Source organism: Cnephaeus nilssonii (assembly GCF_951640355.1).
Source record: "Cnephaeus nilssonii genome assembly, chromosome: 19".
NCBI classification, from domain to species: Eukaryota; Metazoa; Chordata; class Mammalia; order Chiroptera; family Vespertilionidae; genus Cnephaeus; species Cnephaeus nilssonii.
Window position 1 is genome coordinate 8,987,720 of NC_137090.1, and position 27,004 is coordinate 9,014,723.

At 41.2% G+C, this 27,004-nt stretch overlaps 2 protein-coding genes across 8 annotated transcripts in view; both read left to right on the plus strand.

Annotated features, from left to right (window-relative positions):
• The window catches only part of MED1 (mediator complex subunit 1), a 30,626-nt gene extending 22,732 nt beyond the window's left edge, over positions 1-7,894 (plus strand). For 2 of the 5 annotated variants that reach the window (XM_079797421.1, XM_079797422.1), the window contains 2 exons: positions 101-206; positions 1,552-7,126. In XM_079797421.1, coding sequence (XP_079653547.1) covers positions 101-206; positions 1,552-4,774 — 3,329 coding nt within the window. In that variant the 3' untranslated portion in view covers positions 4,775-7,126. Of the gene's footprint in view, positions 1-100; positions 207-1,551 lie in introns of all 5 variants that reach the window. The other 3 variants (XM_079797423.1, XM_079797425.1, XM_079797424.1) reach the window with 3 other exon arrangements.
• An 897-nt stretch (positions 7,895-8,791) lies between these two features.
• The window catches only part of FBXL20 (F-box and leucine rich repeat protein 20), a 66,212-nt gene continuing 47,999 nt past the window's right edge, over positions 8,792-27,004 (plus strand). Inside the window, exon 1 of one of the 3 annotated variants that reach the window (XM_079797439.1) lies at positions 8,792-9,224. In XM_079797439.1, coding sequence (XP_079653565.1) covers positions 9,177-9,224 — 48 coding nt within the window. In that variant the 5' untranslated portion in view covers positions 8,792-9,176. Of the gene's footprint in view, positions 9,225-9,259; positions 10,049-24,130; positions 24,916-27,004 lie in introns of those variants that run through there. The other 2 variants (XM_079797438.1, XM_079797440.1) reach the window with 2 other exon arrangements.

A 27,004-nucleotide genomic window follows, 5' to 3' on the forward strand; every position in this document is an offset into this window, starting at 1 on the left:
TACCATCTCTCTCAGGGCAGCAGTTTGGTTCCTTCATCTCTTTTTGAAAATTCAGGAGCTGAATCTAACTCAAATACATCTTATATATTTTGTCTTTCAGTGGTAATGGATGTGCAGGACTCAACACATGTGAGCTGTAAACTCTACAAGGGGCTGTCAGATGCACTCATCTGCACAGATGACTTCATTGCCAAAGTTGTTCAAAGGTAGCACTGGCCCTTTTCCATCAGAGTCCCAGTAAGAGGTGTATAGTGATGTTTTTTTCAGTATTAGAGTGAATTGGAAATTTAGAAGGAAAACATTTAGTCACTGCTTTGAATTCACTCTCCTCTGCTTTCAATTCTAAAGCAATATGAGCTTTGGTTTTTAAAATATCATTATGAGAGTAATAGGGTATAAGGTAGGTAACTTCAGGCCTGGCATTAGGGTTCTTGTAGGAGGAAGAGAGCTGAAATAAGATGTAGGTCTTTTTAAAAAATATATATATTTTATTGATTTTTTATAGAGAGGGAGAGAGAATTAGAAACATAGCTGAGAGAGAAACATCAATCAGCTGCCTCCTGCACATCTCCCACTGGGGATGTGCCCACAACCAAGGTATATGCCCTTGACCGGAATTGAACCTGGGACCCTTGAGTCCGCTGGCTGATGCTTTATCCACTGAGCCAAACTGGTTAGGGCTGTAGGTCTTTTTTTACTTATCCTCTTTGTAACATGTCAGTGACAGTATGTGGGAAGATACTTAAGCCAGTCAACTTTCCAGAAACATTGTGTAATTTTGAGATTTTTCTTGAAAAGATACCAGTGGGCCATTTTGTAAATTTTATTGGAACAGAGCCATGTCTATTCATTTACATATTTTCTATGGTGGTTTTGCAGCTAAGATGGCAGGATAGTTAGACAGAAACCATACGATCTTCAAAAGCCTAAATTGTTATTAACTGGACCTTTAAGAAAGGTTGCTGACATGTTCTAGAGCAAATGTTTTAAAACATAGGTTTATAAATATATATTTATAAGATAGAAAGTGCTTTGCTTTAAAATAAACAAGATTTCATACCAGTAGTAGCACTTTTTACAGTATTGTTTTGGGGTGATCTAAGCCATTAAGGTTTAGAACTTAGATGGGTAAAGAGATTTTTCTAGTGGTTGATTAATTAAGATAAATCATGTATCCCATTAATCAAATGTCATGCTCCAGAAGGAAGGCATTTTGTTACTGAGTTAATACCAGTTTTATTTTAGTTAATTATAATATCTAATTCTTTGGATTCTTGTTTATGGTTAGTTTGTTTTTGGTGATGCTTCAAAAGAGATTGACGATTGCCTACTGGTCCATATTCTCTTTAATTTACCCAAAGCTCTGGCATTTCACAGAACTGTTCCTGCCTTTGGGGTTATTTGCCTTACCTGAAAATTGCATTACTGCAAACCTCTGAGGACATATCTAAATCTCAGGAAAAATTAAAGCTTCTTTTCTCTAATGAAAACTTGGTTTCATTCAGCAGCTAGTGCAATGTTAATTTTTTCTTTTTCCTTCTTATCTTACAGATGTATGTCCATCCCTGTGACGATGAGGGCTATTCGGAGGAAGGCTGAAACCATTCAGGCTGACACCCCAGCACTGTCCCTCATTGCAGAGACAGTTGAAGACATGGTGAAAAAGAACCTGCCCCCGGCTAGCAGCCCAGGGTATGGCATGACCACAGGCAACAACCCAATGAGTGGTACCACTACACCAACCAACACCTTTCCGGGGGGTCCCATTACCACCTTGTTTAATATGAGCATGAGCATCAAAGATCGGCATGAGTCGGTGGGCCATGGGGAGGACTTCAGCAAGGTGTCTCAGAACCCAATTCTTACCAGTTTGTTGCAAATCACAGGGAACGGGGGGTCTACCATTGGCTCGAGTCCGACCCCTCCTCATCACACGCCGCCACCTGTCTCTTCGATGGCCGGCAACACCAAGAATCACCCGATGCTCATGAACCTTCTTAAAGATAATCCTGCCCAGGATTTTTCAACCCTTTATGGATGCAGTCCTTTAGAAAGGCAGAACTCCTCTTCCGGCTCACCCCGGATGGAAATGTGCTCGGGAAGCAACAAGACAAAGAAGAAGAAGTCATCAAGATTACTACCTGAAAAACCCAAGCACCAGACTGAAGATGACTTTCAGAGGGAGCTATTTTCAATGGATGTTGACTCTCAAAACCCTATCTTTGATGTCAATATGACAGCTGACACGCTGGATACACCACACATCACTCCAGCTCCAAGCCAGTGTAGTACTCCCCCAACAACTTACCCACAACCAGTACCTCACCCCCAACCCAGTATTCAAAGGATGGTCCGACTATCCAGTTCAGACAGCATTGGCCCAGATGTAACTGATATCCTTTCAGACATTGCAGAAGAAGCCTCTAAGCTTCCCAGCACTAGTGACGATTGCCCACCCATTGGCACCCCTATTCGAGATTCTTCAAGCTCTGGGCATTCTCAGAGTGCCCTCTTTGACCCTGATGTCTTTCAAACTAATAATAATGAAAATCCATACACTGATCCAGCTGACCTTATTGCAGATGCTGCTGGAAGCCCTAGTAGTGACTCTCCTACCAATCATTTTTTTCCTGAGGGAGTAGATTTCAATCCTGATTTGTTGAATAGCCAGAGCCAAAGTGGTTTTGGAGAAGAATACTTTGATGAAAGCAGCCAAAGTGGAGATAATGATGATTTCAAAGGATTTACATCTCAGGCACTAAATACTTTGGGGGTACCAATGCTCGGAGGAGATAATGGGGAGACTAAGTTTAAAGGCAATAGCCAAGCTGACACAGTTGATTTCAGTATTATAGCAGTGGCTGGGAAGGCTTTGGGTTCTGCAGATCTTATGGAGCATCACAGTGGTAGCCAGAGTCCTTTATTGACCACTGGAGACTTAGGGAAAGAGAAGACTCAAAAGAGAGTCAAGGAAGGCAATGGCACCAGTAATAGTCTGTCAGGGCCAGGATTAGATAGCAAACCAGGAAAGCGCAGTCGGACCCCTTCTAATGATGGCAAAAGCAAAGATAAGCCTCCAAAGCGAAAGAAGGCAGACACTGAGGGAAAGTCTCCATCTCACAGTTCTAACCGACCTTTCACCCCACCTACAAGTACAGGTGGATCCAAATCTCCAGGCAGTTCAGGAAGATCTCAGACTCCCCCAGGTGTTGCCACACCACCCATTCCCAAAATCACTATTCAGATTCCTAAGGGAACCGTGATGGTGGGCAAGCCCTCTTCTCACAGTCAGTATACTAGCAGTGGTTCTGTGTCTTCCTCAGGCAGTAAAAGCCACCATAGCCATTCTTCCTCCTCTTCCTCATCTGCTTCCAACTCAGGCAAGATGAAAAGCAGTAAATCAGAAGGTTCATCAAGTTCCAAGTTAAGTAGCAGTATATATTCTAGTCAAGGGTCTTCTGGGTCTAGCCAGTCCAAAAATTCATCCCAGTCTGGTGGAAAGCCAGGCTCCTCTCCCATTACCAAGCATGGGCTGAGCAGTGGCTCTAGTAGCACCAAGATGAAACTTCAAGGGAAGCCATCATCACTTATGAATCCTTTAAGTAAACCAAACATATCCCCTTCTCATTCAAGGCCACCGGGAGGCTCTGATAAGCTTGCCTCTCCAATGAAATCTGTTCCTGGGACTCCCCCATCCTCTAAGGCCAAGTCCCCTATCAGTTCAGGTTCTAGTGGTTCTCATATGTCTGGAACTGGTTCAAGCACTGGCATGAAGTCTTCTTCAGGGTTAGGATCCTCAGGCTCTTTGAAAACTCCCCCATCATCTAATTCTTGTACAGCATCTTCTTCTTCCTTTTCCTCAAGTGGCTCTTCCATGTCATCCTCTCAGAACCAGCATGGGAGTTCCAAAGGGAAATCTCCCAGCAGAAATAAGAAGCCGTCCTTAACAGCTGTCATAGATAAACTGAAGCATGGGGTTGTCACCAGTGGCCCTGGAGGTGAAGACCCAATGGATGGCCAGGTGGGGGTGAGCACAAATTCTAGCCATCCTATGTCCTCCAAACATAACATGTCAGGAGGAGAGTTTCAGGGCAAGCGTGAGAAAAGTGATAAAGATAAATCAAAGGTTTCCACCTCGGGGGGCTCAGTGGATTCATCTAAGAAGACTTCAGAGTCAAAAAATGTGGGGAGCACAGGTGTGGCAAAAATTATCATCAGCAAGCATGATGGGGGTTCCCCTAGCATTAAAGCCAAAGTGACTTTGCAGAAACCTGGGGAAAGTAGTGGAGAAGGGCTCAGGCCTCAGATGGCCTCTTCCAAAAACTATGGCTCTCCACTCATCAGTGGTTCCACTCCAAAGCATGAGCGTGGCTCTCCCAGCCATAGTAAATCACCAGCATATACCCCTCAGAATCTGGATAGTGAAAGTGAGTCAGGCTCCTCCATAGCAGAGAAATCTTATCAGAACAGTCCCTGCTCAGATGATGGTATCCGACCACTTCCAGAGTACAGCACAGAGAAGCATAAGAAGCACAAAAAAGAAAAGAAGAAAGTAAAAGACAAAGATCGGGATCGGGACAAAGACCGAGACAAGAAAAAATCTCATAGCATCAAGCCAGAGAGTTGGTCTAAATCACCCATCTCTTCAGACCAGTCCTTGTCGATGACAAGTAACACAATCTTATCTACAGATAGGCCCTCAAGGCTCAGCCCTGACTTTATGATTGGGGAGGAAGATGATGATCTTATGGATGTGGCCCTGATTGGCAATTAGGAACCTTACTTTTTAAGACAAAAAACATGGCCAGAGAGAAACTAATAAGTTTATAGGCAAACCACCATCTGGGGTGAGTCGGACAGGTGGTGTTTAAGAATGTTAAATGACATATCCTTGATACTGAGCTGGGTGAATTTAGAAAAGCATAGCCAGACCCTACTAAAAAGACCATGGGTTTGATTATTAAGAATCACTGTTCCTTTGCCAGGAAAAAAAGTTAAAATACTTGCTTATAAAAGGGAGCCGGGTGGGTGGGGCTTAGGGAGAGGGAAGGGTGGAAAACAGTTTTGTGGGAAATATTCATATATATTTTTTCTCCCTTTTTCCATTTTTAGGCCATGTTTTAAACCCAATTTTAGTGCATGTATGCGAAGGGCTGGGCAGAAAGTGAAAAAGCAATACATCCCTTGATGCATTTGCATGAAGGTTGTTCACCTTTGTTTGGGTAGTTGTCCATTTGAGACATGGGCAAATGAAGGACTTTGGTTACTTTGGACACTTAAGTAATGTTTTGTGTCTGTTTCTTAGGAGTGTTTGGGGGAGGGAAGGTAATTTTAGCTATTTATTTGTAATATTTTAGCCCTTTATCTGTTTTTATACAGTATTCCTTTCTAATTCTATGAGGTTCAGGGTTCAAAATGATAGGAGGTAGAGAAGAGCAAGGCTTATTTGGTTGTAGGGAGCTTGTAGCTTGTGCTGGTACGTTAGCATGAAGCCCAAGCAAATTAGAGTCCATCTTTGAAGTTAAGGAGAAAAACCAAAATGGTATTTTCTGTTTTAGGAGATTTTTCATGGGATTCAGACATCATTGGAATATTAGGAGTTACCTCCTTGTGGAGGTATTGATTTATAGTCTCCCTTTCCTTTACAAAAAAAGCTGGGCTGGCTTTTTGGGTTGTAAACATGTTTTTAGATGCAGTAAGGTTTAATGTGGGACAGCTTCCCTGACCCAGTGGCATGAAAACCATTGCAGAATTAATAGTTCTCCTATTTCCACAATGTGCCAAAAGTCTACACCCCAGCATTTTGTTTGTAGGAGAACAGATGCCATTCCTGAGAGCTGGGCTCCTTTCTCACAAGGAGGAGTCCAGACTTGAATCACTCATGCTCCCTTAGATAAAACAGTAAAAAAAAATGTGCAGCCATAGTTCACTTAAAACAATTTCAAGCTCACTTGAAGTAAGGGAGCCTGGAATGCTAGGTGGGCATGAAGATAAACCCTTGCTACTGTGTAGCAACACAATTGGACCTTTTTGGAGAAATAGGTCTGAGTCTGGATTCTGGGGGACATCAATAAGAAGCCCTTCTCATAAATATAAAAATCCAGGAGACCATTTGAGTGCAACACAAGTTCTCAGTATTTGGAGGGTCCTCTCAAAATTCTGCGGCCTTACTTTGATTTTTGACACCTGCACTGTGCCATTCCTGATGATTCCATTCAGGACCTGTATCAGCAGGACGGGGCATGGTCCCCAGCACAACTCTTCTGGATTAAAAAAAGAAAAGCCAGGTGATTTATTTATGTATGTGTGTGATAAATGGAGTGACTTCATCAGATATTGAAGAAGATTTCTATATTCAGCTCTTTCTGCAGGTTGGAGTTAGCATAGAGTTGGAAAATCAGCTTTGGCTTCTTTCCTGACTGTCTCTGATTTCCTCTAGTGTTCTCCCTTTTCTGGTCATCAGCTCTCAACAACTCTGCCACTTTTGTGTCCCAAGGTAATAAGAAGTAGGAAACGAAACATTGCAAAGTGGAGCAAGAAAAGTTATCCGTTACCGTATCAGTCAAAAGTCTTGGGTGACACTAAGGAGGACATGGGCAAGGTGATACCAGAGTGCTTTATCTTGTGATGCTGATACAGTAGCAGCCTCTCAGACATACAACCAGGTTGGATTTCTCACAAGTTTCTCACCTAGTTTTGAATCCTGTCCCATTGGTTTCTGCAGAAAAAAAAAAAAAGTCATATGGTATTTTTGTTCTGGGTGGGGAAGATCTTATGGGGAATGTACTGCATAGTATCAGGGGCTCAGCTCCCCCAAGCAGAGCCAACAAATACCAAAATGAGTAAACTGGGAAGCTTTTTCTCTCTTTCTGTCTTCATCCCAGATCAAAGGATCCCGAGTTAGGATCTGGATGAAGGATAAGCCCCTGAATTGTCGATGGGCACACCCCACACACTGACCCAGCATCTGAACTTGCTTAACAGGGAGCCGGGGCTAAACTGCTTCACCCTGCCTGAGAACCAGGGAGCACTGCATTTCTCCACAGGGTGGAGGAGAAGAGGCAGAATAAACCAAGCCTGGGACACCTCCCTCCTGTCTAGGTGTACTCATTCTCCTGTTTCAAAAGACGGCAAGGACACGAAGTCAACTTCTACCTGTTTTCTGCTGCTGGTGTCTTATGTATTCTTTGACTTGATTTCTCTTCTGTCTTTAGCTTCATGTTAGGGGTTCTTGGTCAAAACCTGCTCTGATGTACATGAGGATTTCAGGTTCAAAATCAGTATGTTTTAAAATAAGTATCGGGGGTGGATGGATGAAGCAGGATGTAATTGCCAAAACCAGGCTTGAGGTTGGTAGCTCTTGGAAAGATTTTTCTTAAGGCCTACGTCTAAAAATTTAGTGCAGCAATATCATGAATTCTCAGAAAACAAAAAATGAAATCTTTCAGGGAGCCTGTGAGTCATACAGTATTCAGTCAAGTTACTTAAAGCAGATGCCAGTATAAGAAACTCATCCACAATCCCTGGGCAATCTCATTGTCTTACCTTTTCCCCCCCTTCTTTTCAACCCTCCTCCTCCTTGATTTCTACCCTTAAAGTTAGCTTTTTGAAGGATAGGAAGTGCTTAACATCTCAGAAACTAGGTTGGGAAACAGGTTCAGCTGTAAAAGCTGGGCTTTAAATTTTGAGTTTTAAAAATGTACATCAGGAGCAGCTGGGGAGGGTCTTTTCTAAAATCTTTGATTTTCTGTGTATATGGCTGTTCTGTAAATACTTTGGGGTTTTTCATTTTTTTGAAAGACAAAAACCTGGGATTCCCCCCCCCCCAAAACATTACAAAAGAACCTGATTATTTACATGCAAATAAATTTCTTTGATAAAAAGTAATATGCCTATGTGTAATAAGTTTTTAACCTTTGAATAATGTTCATGTATTCATCTTTTTAAAAGTTTGGTCAATTAAAATTTTATCAAAAAGTAAAAGTATTCCTCTAGTAAGTGTAACTTGAAATAGGTTAACTGGAAAAGATAATTGAAACAGGGAAACAGACCTGTGAGAGTTTCATTTGATCTATCTGCTCGAGCCAGTTTTACTATTTTCTGCAGGCCTTAGTCGCCAAATTCATCAGTTTTTGCTAGAAGAAAACTGCTCTTAGGTGAGCCATAACTAAAAGGCTGTTTTTTTGGCTGAAGTGAAGCAATAACATTAAAACTACCTGTGAGGGGAGAGAACATAACATCTAGATCTGGGTTTGTGGGCCTAAGAATGAGTTTCTGAAGCTGAGGTTTCTTGCTTAGGAAGCCCTTTTGAGGATAATGAAAATAAAAGTGCTTGAAGAGTTTGGTAATAAGCCTTACAGCTAAAATATGCCTTTTTTTTTTTTTTTTTTTTTACAATTCTCCAGCACTATTTGTTCGTAAGCTCGTAATGAGATTCATAAAAAGTTGGTCACTAAAACTGCGAATTAAACGAGGTATGAAGACAAACATATCTGTTGAAATTTGATAGTTTTTAATTTATCTTTGGGACATGATTCTGTGGTTTGTCCTTGTTTTAAGGGTGAACTCTTAATTCATGTAAATTCTATCATGCATTTCCAGACCTTGAGGACTGCAGTTGCTAAAGCATAATAACGTGATGACACAACCTAAGGAGTCATATATATGTCAGTTTCCTTTCTATAAGTGCCCCCGCCTACTCGTCCAGACACGCTTGTTTCTCCCGCCAAAGTGGCGTCAGGCTCAGGTTCTCACCAACCGGAGCCCTGATTGGAGGACGGGCAGGCAGTAAGCCCATTGGGCGCCTGCGGCGGTCGTGGCGGAGAGGAGGGGGAAGCCAAAGGCCCTTTTGCCTCGCCTGCCCCCACTTCCACCAAAGTGCACCCCTCCCCCAGCTAAAGGAATAGTCACCCAGCTCCAGCACTGAACCCCCCGACCCCAAGGTGCGAGGTGCAGCCTCGCTGCATATCCCCGGAGCAGTGGGCAGCACAATTATCCCCCTGCCCTTCTGATTCATGCACAGGGAGACCCACGCCCCGCAGCGGCCCTCCAGGCTTCCCTGCAACACCGGGTAATGCAATCCACGGGGGCGGGGGAGGCGGCGGCAGCGGTAGCTACGGCAGCGGCGGCAGCAACAACAGCACTGTCCCAATCTAGCGACAACCAGAAAGAGGAAAATGGCTCCGAGCAGGGACCGCCTGCTGCACTTTGGGTTCAAGGCGACAGTGAGTGATAGGGGAAGGGAGCTGGGTGGCCGGGAAGGACGTGTGTGGCAACACAGGCTATTGGGGGGGGGGGGGGGAGAGAAGCGACAAGACGTAGGGGGCTGGGGAGGAACTAGACAGAAAGCTCAAGTGCTTGGTGGGTTGATGCGTGCTCCAGGCCCGCGGAGGGGAGGAGAGCTGGGGGCTCCGGTGCTGCGTGCAGTGGTCCGGCTTTCCTCGCTCTCCCGGATCCGCGAGCACGCGCGCACCAGCACCCGCCTCAGCCCCTCCCACACAGACAGACACACAGACACACAGACACTTCCCTGCCGCTCCGGCTCGCGGTGGGCTTGCCGGCCTGGGAGGCGAGAGCGGGCTCGCGCCGCCCCGCGCTCCGGCTGCTCCCGGGCCGACCGCCGTCGGCTGCGCCGGGGGTGGGGGGAGGGGTGGTCCCGCGCCGCCGAGCGCTCCTCCCCCCCCCCTCCCCACGCTGCTCCGAGGCCCGGGCGGCTCTGCCCAATGAGGAGCGGCGTTGCTGGCAGGTGGCGAGTGTTTTTGTTTTGGGTTGAAGTTGAGGCTGAGGGGAGAGAAGAGCTAGCGACGATAAGTGGCCGCCGCCGCCGGCGCCGCGGGAGGTGGAGGAGGCCCAGCCGGAGCCGAGAGGTCTTTTCTCCCCGCCGGCGGCCCCCGCCCGCCGCTCCTCGGCCTCCTCCCGGTCCCGGAACTCCCGGGCCTGCCCGGGGCCGCTCGCCTTTGCACTCCGCTCGCCGCAGCGCCGGGCCCCGGCCGCACCCGCCGGCCTCATGAGGAGGGACGTGAACGGAGTGACCAAGAGCAGGTTTGAGGTGTGAGCTTGGTGGGGCTAGGGCGGCGTGAGGGAGGCGATTCCTACCCCCGTGCCCCCCCACATTCGCCCCACACGGAGCCTCCTCCCTTTGCCTGGCGCCGTCACCCCCCGGCCGCTGGCGCTCCCAGACTCCTCTCCCCATCCTCGCGGCCCGAAAGCCGGGTGCAGCCCGGCTCCCCCGGGCCTCCGAGCTGGTCGCCTCCCGCCTCTTCCACCCGTGGGCCCCCGGCGGGGGGATTAGCTCTGGCGCCCTGGTTCTCCCCTCCCCCCAGCATCCCTCGGCTCTCAGTTCTTTACACAACCCTTGGCTTGCCTCCCTCCCCCCGGGAGAGAAAGCATCTCGGCTCCCACCGACCGGCGCTGGCTTTCCTCTCTGCCACCTTGTTCGGGAAGCGAGGGGGGGAGATGACGGGCCAGGGGGGGCCATTTGTCCGAGTTGTAGAGACCTGGGGCAAACTAGGGAAGTGGGGGTGGCAGGCTGGGGGGGTGCGGGAGAGACGACCACGGGTTTTCGCCGCCGCGTTTGGTCGGGGTATTGTTCTGATACTTCCTCTTCTTTCCCGTTTCGTCGGTGCTTTTGTGGCTCATTGTTTCTGGGAACTCTCCGCTGTGTGCAGGCTTGGAGATGGGGACGGAGGTCTGAGAGAGGGCAGGAAATCGCTCCAAGCCTGCCTGTCTCTGAGAACTTCTCTGACGAGGGAGGTGGATGGACATGAACCTGAGAAACGGGCGAGGACGTGAGGAAACATCGGGAAAGCGTCTGTAGAGAGGAGTCGCCGTACGGGGAAGTGATTCCTTCGGGAAGGGAAGCATTGTAACTGCGGGTGGATTACAGCAGTGCTGTCCCGGGAGGCTTATCCAGGGGATTGAGAGAGAGAAACTTCCACAAGAGGAGGAGATGTTACCTGGCCTTCTCTGGCAGGGAGTCAGGCTGACCTGGGATCGCTCACAGCTCAGTGTACTGCTCGCTGGGTGTTTTTCTTCATTTCCATTTGAAGGATGAAATTGGAAGACGGTGAGACAAAAGTTGCAGAAAACTTGCCAACTAGGTGCAGAGGGTGAAATTGCTACCTGCAGGTCTTTAAGTTTAGCCTCGTCCTTGATTTCTTTTTACGGTTATGGGGGAAATGTTTTTTTTAATTTGTCCACCAATGTCAAGACAGGAAGTGGTTGGGGGGAGGTATACATTGAGGACTACGATGTTGCAAGCGGGGAGTGGAGAAAAATGAAGGAATTGGTCTCCTGAGTGCTTTAATGCTTATCTTAATCACAGGAAGAAAGCGTTCTGGTGGACATGATTGGGTTTTTACTTTATGTTGCCCTAATGTAGAGAGACCCAATAAACTTAATTTTGGGTGTTTTCATATTTGGTTCTACTGTAAAAGTTGGCACTGTCATTAAAATTACTGAACAGACATTTGGCACTTAATAGGAATCTTGAAAGCCCTCAAATACTGAAGATTTGAGTAGGGAATATAGCCTTTTGCCATTGCAACCAGCTTTGTATCATTTATTTTGCTACACACTTTTAGGTTGTGTAACTGTTGGAAAGAGTTCTTTTGTAGTATGTGCTTTAAAATTGCAGGTTTTTTTATAATTTATATCTTAATTCGTAGTTTATCTGTAGTCATGGTACTAAAATAATAAGAAAATTTATTGCTTTATTAAGCATGTCTATTTACCTTGATTGATATGTAACTGGCAGTTAGAGCTTTCTAAACGTTTTTGAGAAGATTAAAAAAAAAGAAAGAAAAAGGGGCGGGGGGAACCCTCCTTGTACAGTGTTCATGATTAAAGTGTTTGTAAACCAAAAGCTACTCTTTTATTATGGGAAGCGTTCCATGCTAGAATACAAATGAAAAGGGCTGGAATTGGTGTGTGTTTAATGGGTTTCATTTTTTCTTTCTTTTTTAATCTGGGTATTTCTTAAAGTCATTTCTTTACTCTCCTAATTTACAAATAGTAAAACAATAAGATATTTGATCTTTTATGAAGAATACACTTATTGCTAATTTACTGAAAACATTTTAAATATTCACTTTTAGTGAATAGAAGATATAGACAAGATAAAGTAGGCTTTTCATATTTAAAATGTTTACATCAAATTATTTTTAATTCTCAATATTCAGAATACTTTTATTTTTTTAAAGATGCTTTTTAAAGGACTGATAATTTTATGATTGTAAGCAGACACCTGATCTCTGAGAATTTTTGTGAGTGCAGGAAAATTTTATAGCAACTAATTTTAAATTAGTTATGATTATGAAAAGTGAAAAATTGTTGCCTTTTTCTTGGCCACATTTTTTTTTCCTGGCAGAGAGAAGATAACCAATGCTTATCTTTTTATAGTTGATTCATTAAAATCTTTTTATAGGGATATCCTATGTATTATGCTTTAGAATGTTGTACCTGAAGGCCACACACTTTAAATCTCACACTCAGGGATAGAGGTATAGAAAAAATTTTTAAGTTACAATCAAGAGAGAACACAACCTGTTAGCCAGATATGTAGCATCCCATAAGTAAATAGCCAAAGTAGATGATTGTTGGATAGAAGAGTTGATAGAGATGTAAAAATTATTATTGTTCGTTTCTCTTATCACTTTGGCATTAAATCAATACAATAATAATAATCCTTAAACATTAATGTAATGTGTGCCCAATTGTTTTAATCTCTTTTTTAAAAATATGTTTTATTGGTCTTTTACAGAGAGAAAGGGAGAGAGATAGAGAGTTAGAAACATTGACGAGAGAGAAACATCTATCAGCTGCCTCCTGCACTTCCTCTACCGGGGATGTGCGCACAACCAAGGTACATGACCTTGACAGAATCGAATCTGGGACCTTTCAGTCCGCAGGCCGACGCTCTATCCACTGAGCCAAACCGGTCAGGGCTAATCTCTTAATTGAAATTCATCATTCAAATACTTATTACTCATAGTAAACTTTGTTTTTCAGCAAATTTGGTCATTTCAATTTAAAAATATATATATTTTATTGATTTTTTTACAGAGAGGAAGAGAGAGGGAAAGAGAGTTAGAAACATCGATCAGCTGCCTCTTGCACACCTCCTACTGGGGATGTGCCCACAACCAAGGTACATGCCCTTGACCGGAATCAAACCTGGGACCTTTCAGTCTGCAGGCCGACGCTCTATCCACTGAGCCTAACCGGTTAGGGCGGTAATTTCAAATTTAATAATAGTTATTTCATGCTTCCTACAAATCCAGGCACTGAGCTAGGTGTTTTACCTCAGTTACTTCTGATTCTCACAATTCCATTTTACAGTCGAGGAAAACGGGGGCCTGAGAAGTGTTCAAGTTGCACAGCCAACAAGTAAGGAGAGCCAAGATTCCAATCTGCATTTTTTACTCCACTCTATCATTCTGCTCTGTGTTTTAGCATAACAGCATAAAAGCCCATAAAATGTGTGGAGAAGAGCTTCCTAAAGTTCTTCATCTATTATATTTTATTTTGTCTTTGCTATCAAGAGAATGAAGCAACCCTTCATCTTAAGTTCTGTAAACAGTGTTATCTTAACACTCAGTGAGATTAGTGACAGGCGTGTACATTTAATTTTTTGTTGTTGTTGTTAAACCTCTCTACTTTGTCATGCTTTTATCTTAGTAGCTCCATTATGAGAACATAGTACTATTAGAGGAAAAGTTCTATCTTATTTGGGTTTATTAAAAAGTCTAACATTTGCCCTGGCCTGTGGACTGGAGGGTCCCAGGTTCGATTCCGGTCAAGGGCACATGCCTGGGTTGTGGGCTCAATTGCCAGTAGGAGGCGGGCAGGAGGCAGTCAGTCAGTGATTCTCTCTCATCATTGATGCTTCTATCTCTCCCTCTCCCTTTCCCTTCCTCTCTGAAATCAATAAAAATATGTTTTTTTAAAAAAAGTCTAACATTTAAAAAGTTTATAGTGATAATATTAACTGATATATGTTATCTTATAGTTTATTTAGTATCTGGAGATGTTAAGAAGTGATAAGCTCTAATTTGGGTATTTTGAAGTATTGTTCATTATTGCTTTTCATTGTACCTCATACATTTAGGAAGTGATATGCTCTAATTTGGGTATTTTGAAGTATTGTTCATTATTGTTTTTTACTAGAGGCCTGGTGCATGAATTTGTGCATGGGTGGGGCAGTCCAGCTGGCCGCCATCATGGCCATCAGGCCGGCTGGGGGGAGGGGCTGCGGGCGGTTGGGGGGCCAGCCCGCCCCCTGATTGAACTCCCAGTCTAACTCCCAGTCGAGGGGACAATTAGCCTTTTATTACATAGGATTATACCTCACTGCTACTGTGATAAATCTATAATATTATAGCCTGCCTCATTTTATTAATTCAGTTTGTCCAAAATAAGAAAAAACATAAAAGATGGTGTGGCAGAAAGAACATACTACAGTGCGAGTTAAGATAACTGGATATTAAATCTTGATTTTTGCCACCAACTAACTATAATTTTGGTCATTTTTTAAAAAATTGACTTAAGAGAGAAAGAGAGATCGGTTTGTTGTTCCAGTTACTTATGCATTGATTGGTTGAGTCTTGTATGTGCCCTGACTGGAAATCACACTGCAATCTTGGTGTATACTGACAACACTCGCACCAACTGAGCTACCCAGCCAGGGCCTCATCATTTCTTTTCACTTCCCTGATTTGATCATTTCCCTCTGCAAACAAGGGAGTTAGAATCAGTTATAAAGGTTTCCTTTGTTTCAGAATCCTATGAATCTGTAATTTTTGAATAAAAGCAGAGGACCATATTTCTTTGGCCATTTCTTCTGAAACAAACAGCCACTCTGATATTTTTGTTTTAAAATTTGTAGGCTGACGGGAGGGTGGAGGGGGGGGGGGAAGAGATCAACCAATGAACTCATATGCGTATATGCATAACGAGGACACAGAGTGGGTGGTGAAGGCTTGAGGAGGAGGGGTTGGAAGAGGTCAGTGGGGGGGGGGGGGGAAGGGGACATATGTAATAATTTCAACAGTAAAGATTTATTTTAAAAAATGGCTATCATCAATGAATCAATAAACAGCCAAAACAAATTTTGTAGTCTGAGTTGCACAGTACTGTTAAGCCTGCAATAATAACCTTTTTCCCCCTTAAGGTTCTATTTTTTAAAGGATATTTTGCACAGTAAATAACCATATTTTCCAATTCTGTGCATGTGGAAAATTATATATATTTTTCTAGTGGGTGAGAGTCATTTCACTCTATTTGAAAGGCATTGCAATGAGAAAGAGTACTAGTAATATTAAGGACTTTTGTTTTTAACACTTTATTTATTATTTTTTTGTGTTAACACTTCAGAGATTGATTTGAAAGCAATCTAATATAGAAAATCCAAATTAGAAGTCTATGCTCTATAGGTGCATTCAGACAATCTGCCCTTTTTGAATAGTGTTATTGATGTTTCTTTATTGTATAATCATGGGTCCTTTTTTACTTTTTGAAGTACAGTAACATTATATCATGTACTTATGTGGTAGTTCATTATTTAAAAATTAACATGTTGTTATGCCGAAACCGGTTTGGCTCAGTGGATAGAGCGTCGGCCTGCGGACTCAAGGGTCCCAGGTTCGATTCCGGTCAAGGGCATGTACCTTGGTTGCAGGCACATCCCCAGTAGGGGGTGTGCAAGAGGCAGCTGATCGATGTTTCTAACTCTCTATCCCTCTCTCTTCCTCTCTGTAAAAAATCAATAAAACATATTTAAAAAAAAAATTAACATGTTGTTAAAATATTTTAGCTTGGCAAAAACTTTACAAAACATATTCTCTTTTGTTGTTGTTGTTGTTAATACTTACCTGAGGATAATTCCCCTCCACACACTCACCTCCCTTTGATATTTCTAGAAAGAGTGGGAGGTGGGGAGAGAGAAACGTCGATGTGAGAGAGAACACATCGATTGGTTGCCTCCTGAACACACCCGGACTGGGGTGGGGGAATCTAACCTACAACCCAGGTACGTGCCCTTGACTGGAAATCAAACCTTCAACCCTTCGGTGATCAGGCTGACACTCTAACCACTGAACACATCAGCCAGAACAAAACATACTTTTAAATCCACAACTGAGAATATTTTTATTGATTTTAGAGAGAGAGAAACATCAGTGTAAGAGAGAAACATTGATTGCTTGCCTCCTGTTCACGTCCCACCGGGGATTTGAACCTGCAACCTGGGTATGTGCCCTGATCTGTAATCGAACTCACAGCCTTTTGGTGTGCAGGAGGACGCTCCAATCAACTGAACCACCAGGCCAGGGCTGTAAAAATTCTATTTTCATTTCCAGAGTTGTCTTTCTTTTCAAGTCTTGGTCTCATTTTCTTTTCTACAAATTAATAAGTACTTTTGTTACAGCTAAGTATTCCATGCCTAGCCCTTAGATTACTGTTTCCCAACTGGTGACAGATTGGAAAATGAATTAAAATTTTAGTAATCTAACTACTACTGTGGTTTTGGAAGGGTATTTTTAGATGTTCAAAATAAAATATTCCGTTACACCAGGAAAATCCAAGGGAGGGAGGAAGAAGAAAGAATGCCCTTAAACTGACCAAATTTAGCTGCTTTCGCATAGTTGTCTTTATAGTTTTCCTACTTGACCTTCCAGACTTAGTGAATTCTTGGGTCAGACCCCCACCCAAAATTGACTCAGGAAAATGAAGGCATTCAACTGTGGTTTTACAGATTTATGTCTTAATGCACTTGGACTCATTTGAAAATGTTAACTTAATAGCAACTAACAATAGGTGGTGATATGGAACTAGGCAAAAGTATTTGTGTTTCAGCTTGCTTAATTATATAACTTTATATAATCAGATGTACTATTATGGTATTTGTTGGTGAGTGTGACTTTCTGATCAGCTATAGGATGCAGGTAGGTAATAATTTCATAATGAAAAGTAAAAAATGGAAAAGTGTTATTAGTTTTTTTTATAATTTGCAACAATAAGAAGAATGCCACAGGTTTAGCTGTTCTGGGTGCTTTACTGTCTACTGAGTAAGGGAATTTATGTGGCAGGAGGGACAGGCAAAAGGAAAACAGTAAAACTTCTAGCTTAGGGCAGGTTTTTTAATGTAGAGGAGTGCCTGTTCTTATGCATGTGTCATTCTTGGTTGACAGTTTAGGCCCAGGGAAGGTCATTACCAATTCACTATATCCTGAATTGCAGTTACCAACAAAACCTGTTTTGTTTTTTTGTTTTCCTTTTTGAAGGTGAGTGGGGAGAAGAAAAAGAAAAGGGATTTGCAGTTTCCTGCAAATGAACAATTTAATGTTAATTATAAATGTTAACTGCAAGGTTTTCTAGAGTTCCCTTTTAGAATATGTCATCCTTTGTCATTTTATTTTTTGAACCAGATCATTTATATATTTAATGTTCTAATTTTGAAATTAATTTGAGTAAGGAAAGAATGAAAGTGTGAAGGCGATATCTTAAGGATTTTACAAAGGGAAGTAATTCTGAACTATGAAATAAGTACTCCCATATATATTTTAATTTTTCATAAACACACATATATATGTACTGGTATCTATGTGACCTTGGGTAAGTTACCTCTTTGGACCTCTGTCTCAACTCTAAAGTTCCTTTGAGCATGGTAATTCCGTGATTCTCTGTAAATAAATCTCCCAATTTGCTGTAGGTCAGCAATTAGATATTCAATTTATTGCCAGTATTTTTATATTTCTTTATATAAAACTGCTCATAAAGACAGCCTTTGTGATCTTAACATATATTCTGCTTTTGACTCCTGCTTATTTTTGCCTTGAATTCTGGTAAAAATGGAAGGAGACACTAGAAGAAAAAAACAGCTGCAATATCTGTCCAAATGAACACCTTTGCCAGGGGAGGGAGGAATGGATATATAAAGGTTGTGTGATATCCTGTACTTAATAGTGTGCTGTTATTAAATGAAAATTCTTAGGATTTATAGAGTATTATACCCTATTTAAGAGCATTAGCTTTGAAGTCAGTTTGAACCTTGGCTTGCCGCTTACCATCTCTCTGACTTAGACAAGCTATTTAATGTCTCCAAGTCTCAAATTTCTATCCAAAACGGGTGTACTACCTACTGCACTGGATTGTGAGAATTAAATTCTATAATGTTTGTGTAGCATTTAGCAAATTATCTACTGTACAGTAAATAATAACTATTACTATATTACTTTGTGGAGTAGAAATGTTTTTTAAAAAAATTTTTTTTAAATATTTTTATTGATTTCAGAGAGGAAGGAAGAGGGAGAGAGAGATTGAAACATCAATGATGAGAGAGAATCATTGATCAGCCACCTCCCGCCTCCCGCATGTCCCCTACTGGGAATGGAGCCCATATCAGGGCATGTGCCCTTGACTAGGAATTGAACCCATGACCCTTCAGCCTGAAGGCAGATGCTCTATCCACTGAGCCAAACCAGCCAGGGCTAAGTAGACTTTTTATAAATCGTTTTCAATGCTTGGAATTTACTATTTAAAGGAAAATTTCTCTTATAAAGAAAAGAATGTAACTATCTTTAATTCATCTGATTTAGTTTTATATATTGGGTTTGTTAAATAGGAACTTCTGTGAATTTTAATCAACCTAGTTGAATGGTAATAATTTAGCAGTGTTTTAATCTGGAGTTTATACTGTAACCATTATTGTATTCATTGTTAGGCAGATATGGATAAATGTCTCCTAAGATGAAAATCTGGCACTCGGTTGTAAGTTGACATTTAAAACACTGAGATCAGTCAGCTTTTACCCCAGAAACTCCATTTTCTGATTTGTAGAAAATTAAGCTATGGCGTGACTGAACATGCACAAATAGCAATGCATTTATTTTTTGAAAAAGAGCACTGCATTGCCAGTACCCTTTTCCCACATGCATTTGTGTCATTTTTTGAAAATTTACATGTTCTTCATGTAAAGAAGCTTATGTTGAAAAAAATTGCATCATAACTTATTTCTGCAACCCATTTGTAGGAAAGAAACCTGATATATCTTAGAATTCTCCATTACACATTTATTTAACCCTTTGCACTCGCTTGCTTTTTTCTCGATTCCTTTATTCTAATGCTAACCGTGTCGAGTCACACTCGACATCCGAGTGCAAAAGGTTAATACTAGAACTTTTTATATCATCATGAATGGTAACTTCAGGAAGATAAGGGACTTAATATTCAGTATTCTTTGTCAAAGCTGACTGGATTTATAACAAAGAAGCTTCCCAAGTCTAGATCTACACAGCAACAACAACAAATGCAGTTTTACTGAGGTCAACACATTCCTTAAGAATAATTATATTGAGATTACAATCCTCAAAAGATGGATTGTAGGCCTTAAATTTGACAAATTTTATTTGCACTCATCAGTCTCTGATCCAGACAGAAAAGTTTATTCTAAATTAGGAATGAAGATCTCCACACAGACTGTGAACTCACACTGAGCCCCGGGGGGAAACCATTTACATCTCTTTATCTTTACAGCTCTTAGTAAAATGAGATCTCTAGTTGTCTGTTTCTCTAGTTTAACACAAATTGGAGTTAGTTAAAGATTAAATTTAATATAATGTATGTTGGTTTAAAAGAAGACTAAACCCAGAACTTTTACTTTTTAAGACTACTCCCCCTGAGTTAAACAGACATTATTAAGGAGGAGTAAATAAAACTAAATTTCATTTATGACAACTGAATTCTGTAGTAGAGATTAATAAGTATCAACCTGAATGGCTATCAGACTCACTAGTGAAGTTTCTGCACAGTACTAATCCCTTCAGACTATTGTCATCCACTGAATGGGAGATCTGGGAATGGAAGTTTCCTAAGAGAGAGTGATATAAATTTCTGTTAAAGAAACATGGAAGAGAGATCCAAGATGGCGGCGTAGGTAAACATCTAAACTACTGCCGTGCACAACAATTTCAAAACTACAACTAAAAGACAAAACGTCTATCACCCAGAACCACGGGAAAGCTGGCTGAGTGGAAGTTCTACAACTAGACGGAAAGAAGGGGGAGCATTCAGGGCACAGGCGCTGAAAAACTGAGTTTAACATAGTAAACTCACAACCCGGTGCAGACAGCTCCAAAGCCTCCAAGCTCCAAGCAGGAAGGAGAGGACTGTGGTTCTCGTGGTAGCTCCTGCAGGGTGGCCTCAGACAGTAGCTGAACTACACCCCATTGGAGATCCAGAAGCCAGTGTGCCTAGTGGTCAGTGGGAGACACCAGATTTCAACTCCTCACATCCATAAGTGACACATTCGGGAGGCGGACTCAGTGAGCACCAAAGCCCTTCTGAAACAGGCCTGTACCATAAGCGTGTCTCCAGCGCAGCAGTTCTTCCATTATAGACACAGCGGGTCGTCACAGCCACTTGGCCTGGAGGTCAATTCCTCCCAGTGTAGCAACAGCAATCAAGGCTTAACTACACCAAGACTTTGCACTCAGCCCACAAAGGGGTGTACCAAGCGCGACCACCTCAGGTGATTGGGGAAGCTGAGCTACTGGCCCCTATAGATCACCTACCACACAAAGCCACTCCATCAACACAGGGAGGCAGCCAAAATGCGGATACACAGAAGCATGTCACGAATGGGAGAGATGGAGGAAAGTAAACTGGATGACACAGTGTTCAGAACCACATTTATAAGGTTACTCAAGAATCTTCTAAAAACCGCTGAGAAACTTGAAGAGACCTTCAAGGACCTTAATGAGAATGCCAAAAAAAATGGAAAAGGACCAGTCAGAAATTAAGTATACACTGTCTGAAATAAAGAATATACAGAAACTCAACTGTAGATCAATGTACCCCAAGAGTCAAACCAAAGATCTGGAATATGAGGAAGCAAAAAACACCCAACCAGAGAGGTGGAAAGAAAGAAGAATCCAAAAGTGTGAGGATAGTGTAAGGAGCCTCTGGGATGGCTTTAAGCGTACCAACATCCGGATTTTTGGGGTGCCAGAAGAAGAGAGCAGGATATTGAAGGCCTATTGGAAGAAATAATGACAGAAAACTTTCCCTACCTGGTGAAAGAAATAGATTTACAAGTTCAGGAAGCGCACAGAACCCCAAACAAAAGGAATCCAGAGGACCACACCAAGACACATCATAATTAAAATGCCAAGGGCAAAAGACAAAGAGAGAATCTTGAAAGCAGCAAGAGAAAAACAGTTACCTACAAGGGAGTTCCCATACGACTGTCAGCTGATTTCTCAACAGAAACTATGCAGGCCAGAAGGGAGTGGCAAGAAATATTCAAAGTGATGAACAGCAAGAACCTACAACCAAGATTACTCTACCCAGCAAAGCTATCATTCAGAATTGAAGGCCAGATAAAGAGCTTCACAGACAAGAAAAAGCTAAAGGAGTTCACCACCACCAAACCAGGATTACATGAAATGCTGAAGGGTATTCTTTAAGAAGAGGAAGAAGAAGAAAAAGATAAAGGTAAAAATTATGAACAACAAAAGGACATCAAATACATGCCTACCAACAAGTGAATCTAAAAATCAAGTGAATAAAAAATCTGAAGAACAGAATGGACTGGTGAATATAATAGAATCAGGGACATAGAAAGTGAGTAGACTGACAATTCTCAAGGGGAAGGGAGTCTGAGGGGTGCGGGAAGAGATTGGACAAAAATCTTACACCTATGGATGAAGACAGTGGCGGGGGGTAAGGGCATGGGGTGGGGTGGGGAATCAGGTGGAGGGGAGCTATGGAGGGGAAAAAAAGAGGAACACCTGTAATAATCTGAGCAATAAAGATTTATTATAAATAAATAAAAAATAAAATAAATGTTTTGGCATGTTAAAAAAAAAACATGGAAAAGGAATACAAAGATAATTTATATTTACAACCTGAACTCCCTGGGGAAATAATTTATATATCATAAATTTGAAATCATAAAATCAGTACCCCTTTTCTCAGGTTTCTATTCTATTCTAGATGTTTAGCCCTTGAAACAAGGTCTGCACCTAATCAAATGTACAGCACCTAATATATAGTTACTTTACAGTTTGTACATTTTACGTGATCTAGTACATCGTTTCACTAATGAAACCATCACACCACACTATACAGCCTCTCATCCTCCCAAAAACAAAGATATGTGTCAAAGCTCAGCAAAGTTTATCTGACCTTGTTCAGGGCTCAGAAAAATCTGGGTATAGAAAACCAAGGCATGCTATTGGTAGGAATTCAGTTCTGTTAAAAATTTATTTAGCACCAACTATGTGTTAGATATTGATAGGTGTTAGAGATACAAAGCTGTTCCAAAAAATTGTCTGCCCCAGGGAGATTGTAGTCTAGTTAGGAAGAAAGATACATAAGAAAAATAATTTGGTGGGTTCTAGTAAATGCAGTGATAGATATATGGGAGTGATAAAAACCAATTTGATGAAAAGCATTCACACTTTCTGTTACCAGACTGCTTATAAGAGATACATTATACTTTAATGCTTTTATTTTATTATTTCTGTTGATTTTTAGAGAGCAGAGAGGAAGGGGAGAGAGGAAGAGACTTTCGATTTCTTGTTACACTTATTTATGCATTCATTGGTTGCTTCTTGTACATGCCCTGAGCTTGAACCCGAAACCTTGGCATATCGAGACGACACTCTAACCAACTGAGCTACAAAGCCAGGGCTAAATTTCTTTTTACTTTAATGCTTTTAAAGAAAAACAAAATCCATTGACCCTGTTTTCAAAAAATATTAGCACTTTAAGCCCTGGCTGGGTAGCTCATTTGGTTAGAGCATGGTCCCAATGCCCCAAGTTGTGGCTTTGATCCCCCAGCAGGGAACAAACAAACAATGAATTCATTCATTCTCTCTCTCTCTCTCTCTCTCTCTCTCTCTCTCTCTCTCTCTCTCATCAACAACAAAAAAATATATTACCACTTTACTCTCAGGATTTATTTTTAAATATAGGAGTATGAATTATCCTTTTCTATGACATTCTCTCCGTGTTTACAGGGAAGGACCAAGGAAAAAATCTGCAGGTTTTTATTAGTAATTTCTTTGGTTCTACTGATACATCTTTAGGGAAATGAAACAGAGTACTACCAATGATAGAGCTAATCAGAGTAACCCCTGCTCTCTAAAGCAACATCCCTCAGAGACTTAAGCAGAAATTAAACAAGGTTAGAAAAAGAGGAATAGGAAAGTAACCCTTTCAGCAGTAGTTCCAGGAATTCATTATACCAGGTGGAGCAAAAGTAGGTTTACAGGTATACAGATTTATATATATATATATGTGTGTGTGTGTGTGTGTGTGTTTGTATAACCCTCGTATATGTCCTACTAACCCCTAGGACATATATTGAACTATCTCAAGTAATGAATATAGTGTTTTACACATTAAAGGGCATATTCCCATTTATCATTTCATTTGAACTTAAAAAGAATCTTGTATGTTAGGCACAGGTTATTTTTCTGCTATTTTATAGAAAGCAAATGCTCTGTAAGGCTGTTATTTTTCCCAACATTAAATATCTAAGTATAAAAGCCAGAACTTTAATCTAGTTGACTTGAAGTCTGTTATACTTGCCTCTAGGGTATGCTGAGAATAGGTTGTTTTGAACAATTTACCCATTCTTTTTTTTTTGAACCATAGCAGTCATTTATAAGATGTTTTGTTAGGATTGAGTAATACTAGTACTTGATTTGTGACCATAGAATTGAGCAAAGTTAATTTTGTGGAGACTGCAAAGTATGGGAATTTAACCAATACTTTGGCTTATTAGCCATACTTATTAACCAACTTAAGTAACTCTCTTAAACAACCATGAACAAATATTCTGTGTAAACCATACCAGGTAGTAATTTCCTTTCAGATACCTATGCAGTAAGTCACCATTGGTCAAAAAGCTGTTAGTATATTATCCATATGTCGAGTAAAACTAATCTGATAACCTTTTTTGCTATAATTCTTCCTCATGAAGACTGGGAGTGAGATATTAAAACAGTTTTATAGATATTTGTACAGCCAGTGTGGCTCAGTGGTTGAGCATCAACCTATAAACCAGGAGATCATGGTTCAATTCCCAGTCAGAGCATGCTCGGGTTGGCGGGGGGGGGGGGGAGGGTTCGATCTCCAGTAGGGGGCGTGCCGGAGGCAGTCAATCAATTATTCTCATCATTGATGTTTCTATCTTTCCCTGCCTCTCTGTAATCAATAAAAATATTTTTATTTAAAAAAAGAAAAGAAAGAATACCAAGAAACAATATTATCATCTTCTGGAGGGGCTTAATCACAAGGAACAACAACAGCCTGTAATTACTGGAATCGAGAGTCTATCTGGAGTATTTAAATGATTTATTTCAGTAATGTGAAATTTGCATTTAAACTGATCCCATCCATGAAATACAAGGTGTAATGGCCAAGATCTATCTGGCACTACTAACTACAAACATATTCAAATGAAATGTGTAATTAACTCGTACATTACCTTTTCAGTCAATAATACTCCCTCCCTATGATTCAGTTTTATTCTATGCTTTACATGTTCTGGCTGTAGTGAGGTGGCTAGAGGTCATTGTTTTCTCCTATAGGCCATATCTTGCAAGTCTGTTTGGGTTCATTTTTCTTTGAGTGTCAGAAATCATGCCAAAGGCAGTTGTTCTGCCACCACCAAAATGGGTTCTGAACCCAGATACAAAGATGACACTGGTATGGTCTCACACATTTTGGCTAGTTTTTCCTGAATTTCTGTCTTGGGTACTGTTGCCTTCCCAGGGTGAAGGATGTCAATGAGCATTTGTTTCCACTAAAGTAGTCTGCTGGTCATCAACTTGCTGGTTGGGATAGTTCCTGTGTTGTTCATCTTGGCAGCCAATCTTTAAGCAGCCAAGGAGGGCTCAATACTTTTGGGTATGTACTTAGGAGTGGAATTTCTGGGTCATGTGGTAATTTTATGTTTAACATTTTGAAGAACTGTCAAATCGCTTTCCACAGCAGCTGTACAGTTTTACGTTCCACCAGCTATGTACAGTGGTTTAAATTTCTCCATATCCTTGCCAACAGTTGTTGTTTTCCTTTTTTAAAATTATAGCATCCTGGTGGGTATCTCATTGTGGTTTTGGTTTGTATTTCCTTAATGACTAATGATGTTGAGCATCTTATGTTTTTTGTCCCTTTGTATCTTCTTTGAAGAAATGTCTATTCAAAATCTTTGCACATTTTAAAACTGGTTATTTGTACTTTTATTGTTGAGCTATAAGAGTTCTTTATTGTGGGTAACTAGACCCCTATATATATTATTTGCAAATTACTTCTTTGCATACATTGCATTTTTTTTTTAGATTGGACATTTTGAGTATTAAAATGTGGCAACTCTATTCATTTTTCTCCCGGGTTTGTTAATGCTGCTTATTGTAGTGTTGTTTGTTTAGTGTATTTTTGAACTAATTCTGTAAAATGTGTATTCTTTGACTTGTGTGGCCACCGAAACTTCTGTTCTATTAGCTTAATAATCAGCTAAGTGATTGTACAGAGATTTCCTTAAATACCTGCAACCAAAAATTCTCTTAATTGAGTTCTTTTTGTACGTTGAGGGTATCCCTTAAATGCTTAGCCAGACAGTTTATAATTATGCCTCACTTAGCCTTCACATCCTGCTTCTGTAAAGCCTCAAAGTCAACCAGAGGTGATGCAGTGATGGCGAACCTCTGACACGCGTGTCAGCACTAAATATTTAGTTTTTGGTTTATTAAATACAATTATATATAACAATTATATTTATGTTATTTAAACTATAAATATCGCGAAATAATGTTTTTCCTCAAAGTGACACACTACACAAGTTATGCTCAGTTTTTTGGCGAAGTTTGACACACCAAGCTCAAAAGGTTGCCCATCACTGGGTTAGGGCCTTCTCAAGTCTTTCCTGGACATGTGCACAACCCTGGGCATGCGTGTGGCCTTCTATATTCCCAGGAATATATGGGAGCTTTCAATGCCCTTATGGACATCTCATTTTCTGGCCCTTTCCTCCCAAGCTCTACGTTTGGTCCATTGTTTGCTCCAACTGTTACCTGTCCCTCAGGCAGCTGTGACTAAAACATTTGCCTGTAAATGTTTTGGACAAAGTGGGGTAGTTTCTTTAGCATTGGGCCCCTTTTGAGTTGGTCTTTCAGGAAGCAACCAGACAGGTGTGGACAAATAATTACATCACGTTGAAAAAGAGATCTGTTCTGGTTCCTCGGTTACCAGCAATGCAAGCTGTTGTTTTTAGGGCTGTTCCTGACCTGGGAGTTGGGGTAAATGAAAATGCCACAAACTCTGTTCTTAATGGGATTCAACTTTTTTTTTTTTCTTGAATATGCACTACTTGGGTTGTTGCAAGACTTTGGTTAATTTCCAAAGTTCAAAAAATTTTGACCATTTTTTTGGGTTAATTTTATGGAGAGGTGGAATTTCAAAATTCCTTATTCTGCCATTTTCATTGATGTCATCTCTAAGTACACTTTTGATCTGAGTCTTGAAAAGATTCATTTTTGGCTCCCTAGTGTTAAAATATTCCAATTATATTAAAAATGTACTTTTTCAATTTCTAATTTTTATTCTGTAGAAGAATGACCACAACCAGTGGTTTGGCTGTGTCTTCTAATCATTTTTATGTACTACTTATTTTTAAAAGGTATATTTTTATTGATTGCAGAGAGGGAGAGGGAAAGAGATAGAAACATCACTGATGAGAAACAATCATTGATTGGCTGCCTCCTGCATGCCCCCCACTGGGGATGGAGCCCTGTGGACACATGGGCCCTGACTGGGGCTTGTGCCCTGACCAGGAATGGAACTGTGACTTTCTGGTTCATAGGTCGATGCTCAACCACTGAGCTACGCCAACCAGGCTGTACTACTTATTTTTAACCACTACTTATGGTTCAAGACAGGGCATTCACACAGGACAGCTCTTGTTGTGTTGGCTGTTGTCATTTTTTTATTTGACAATTTA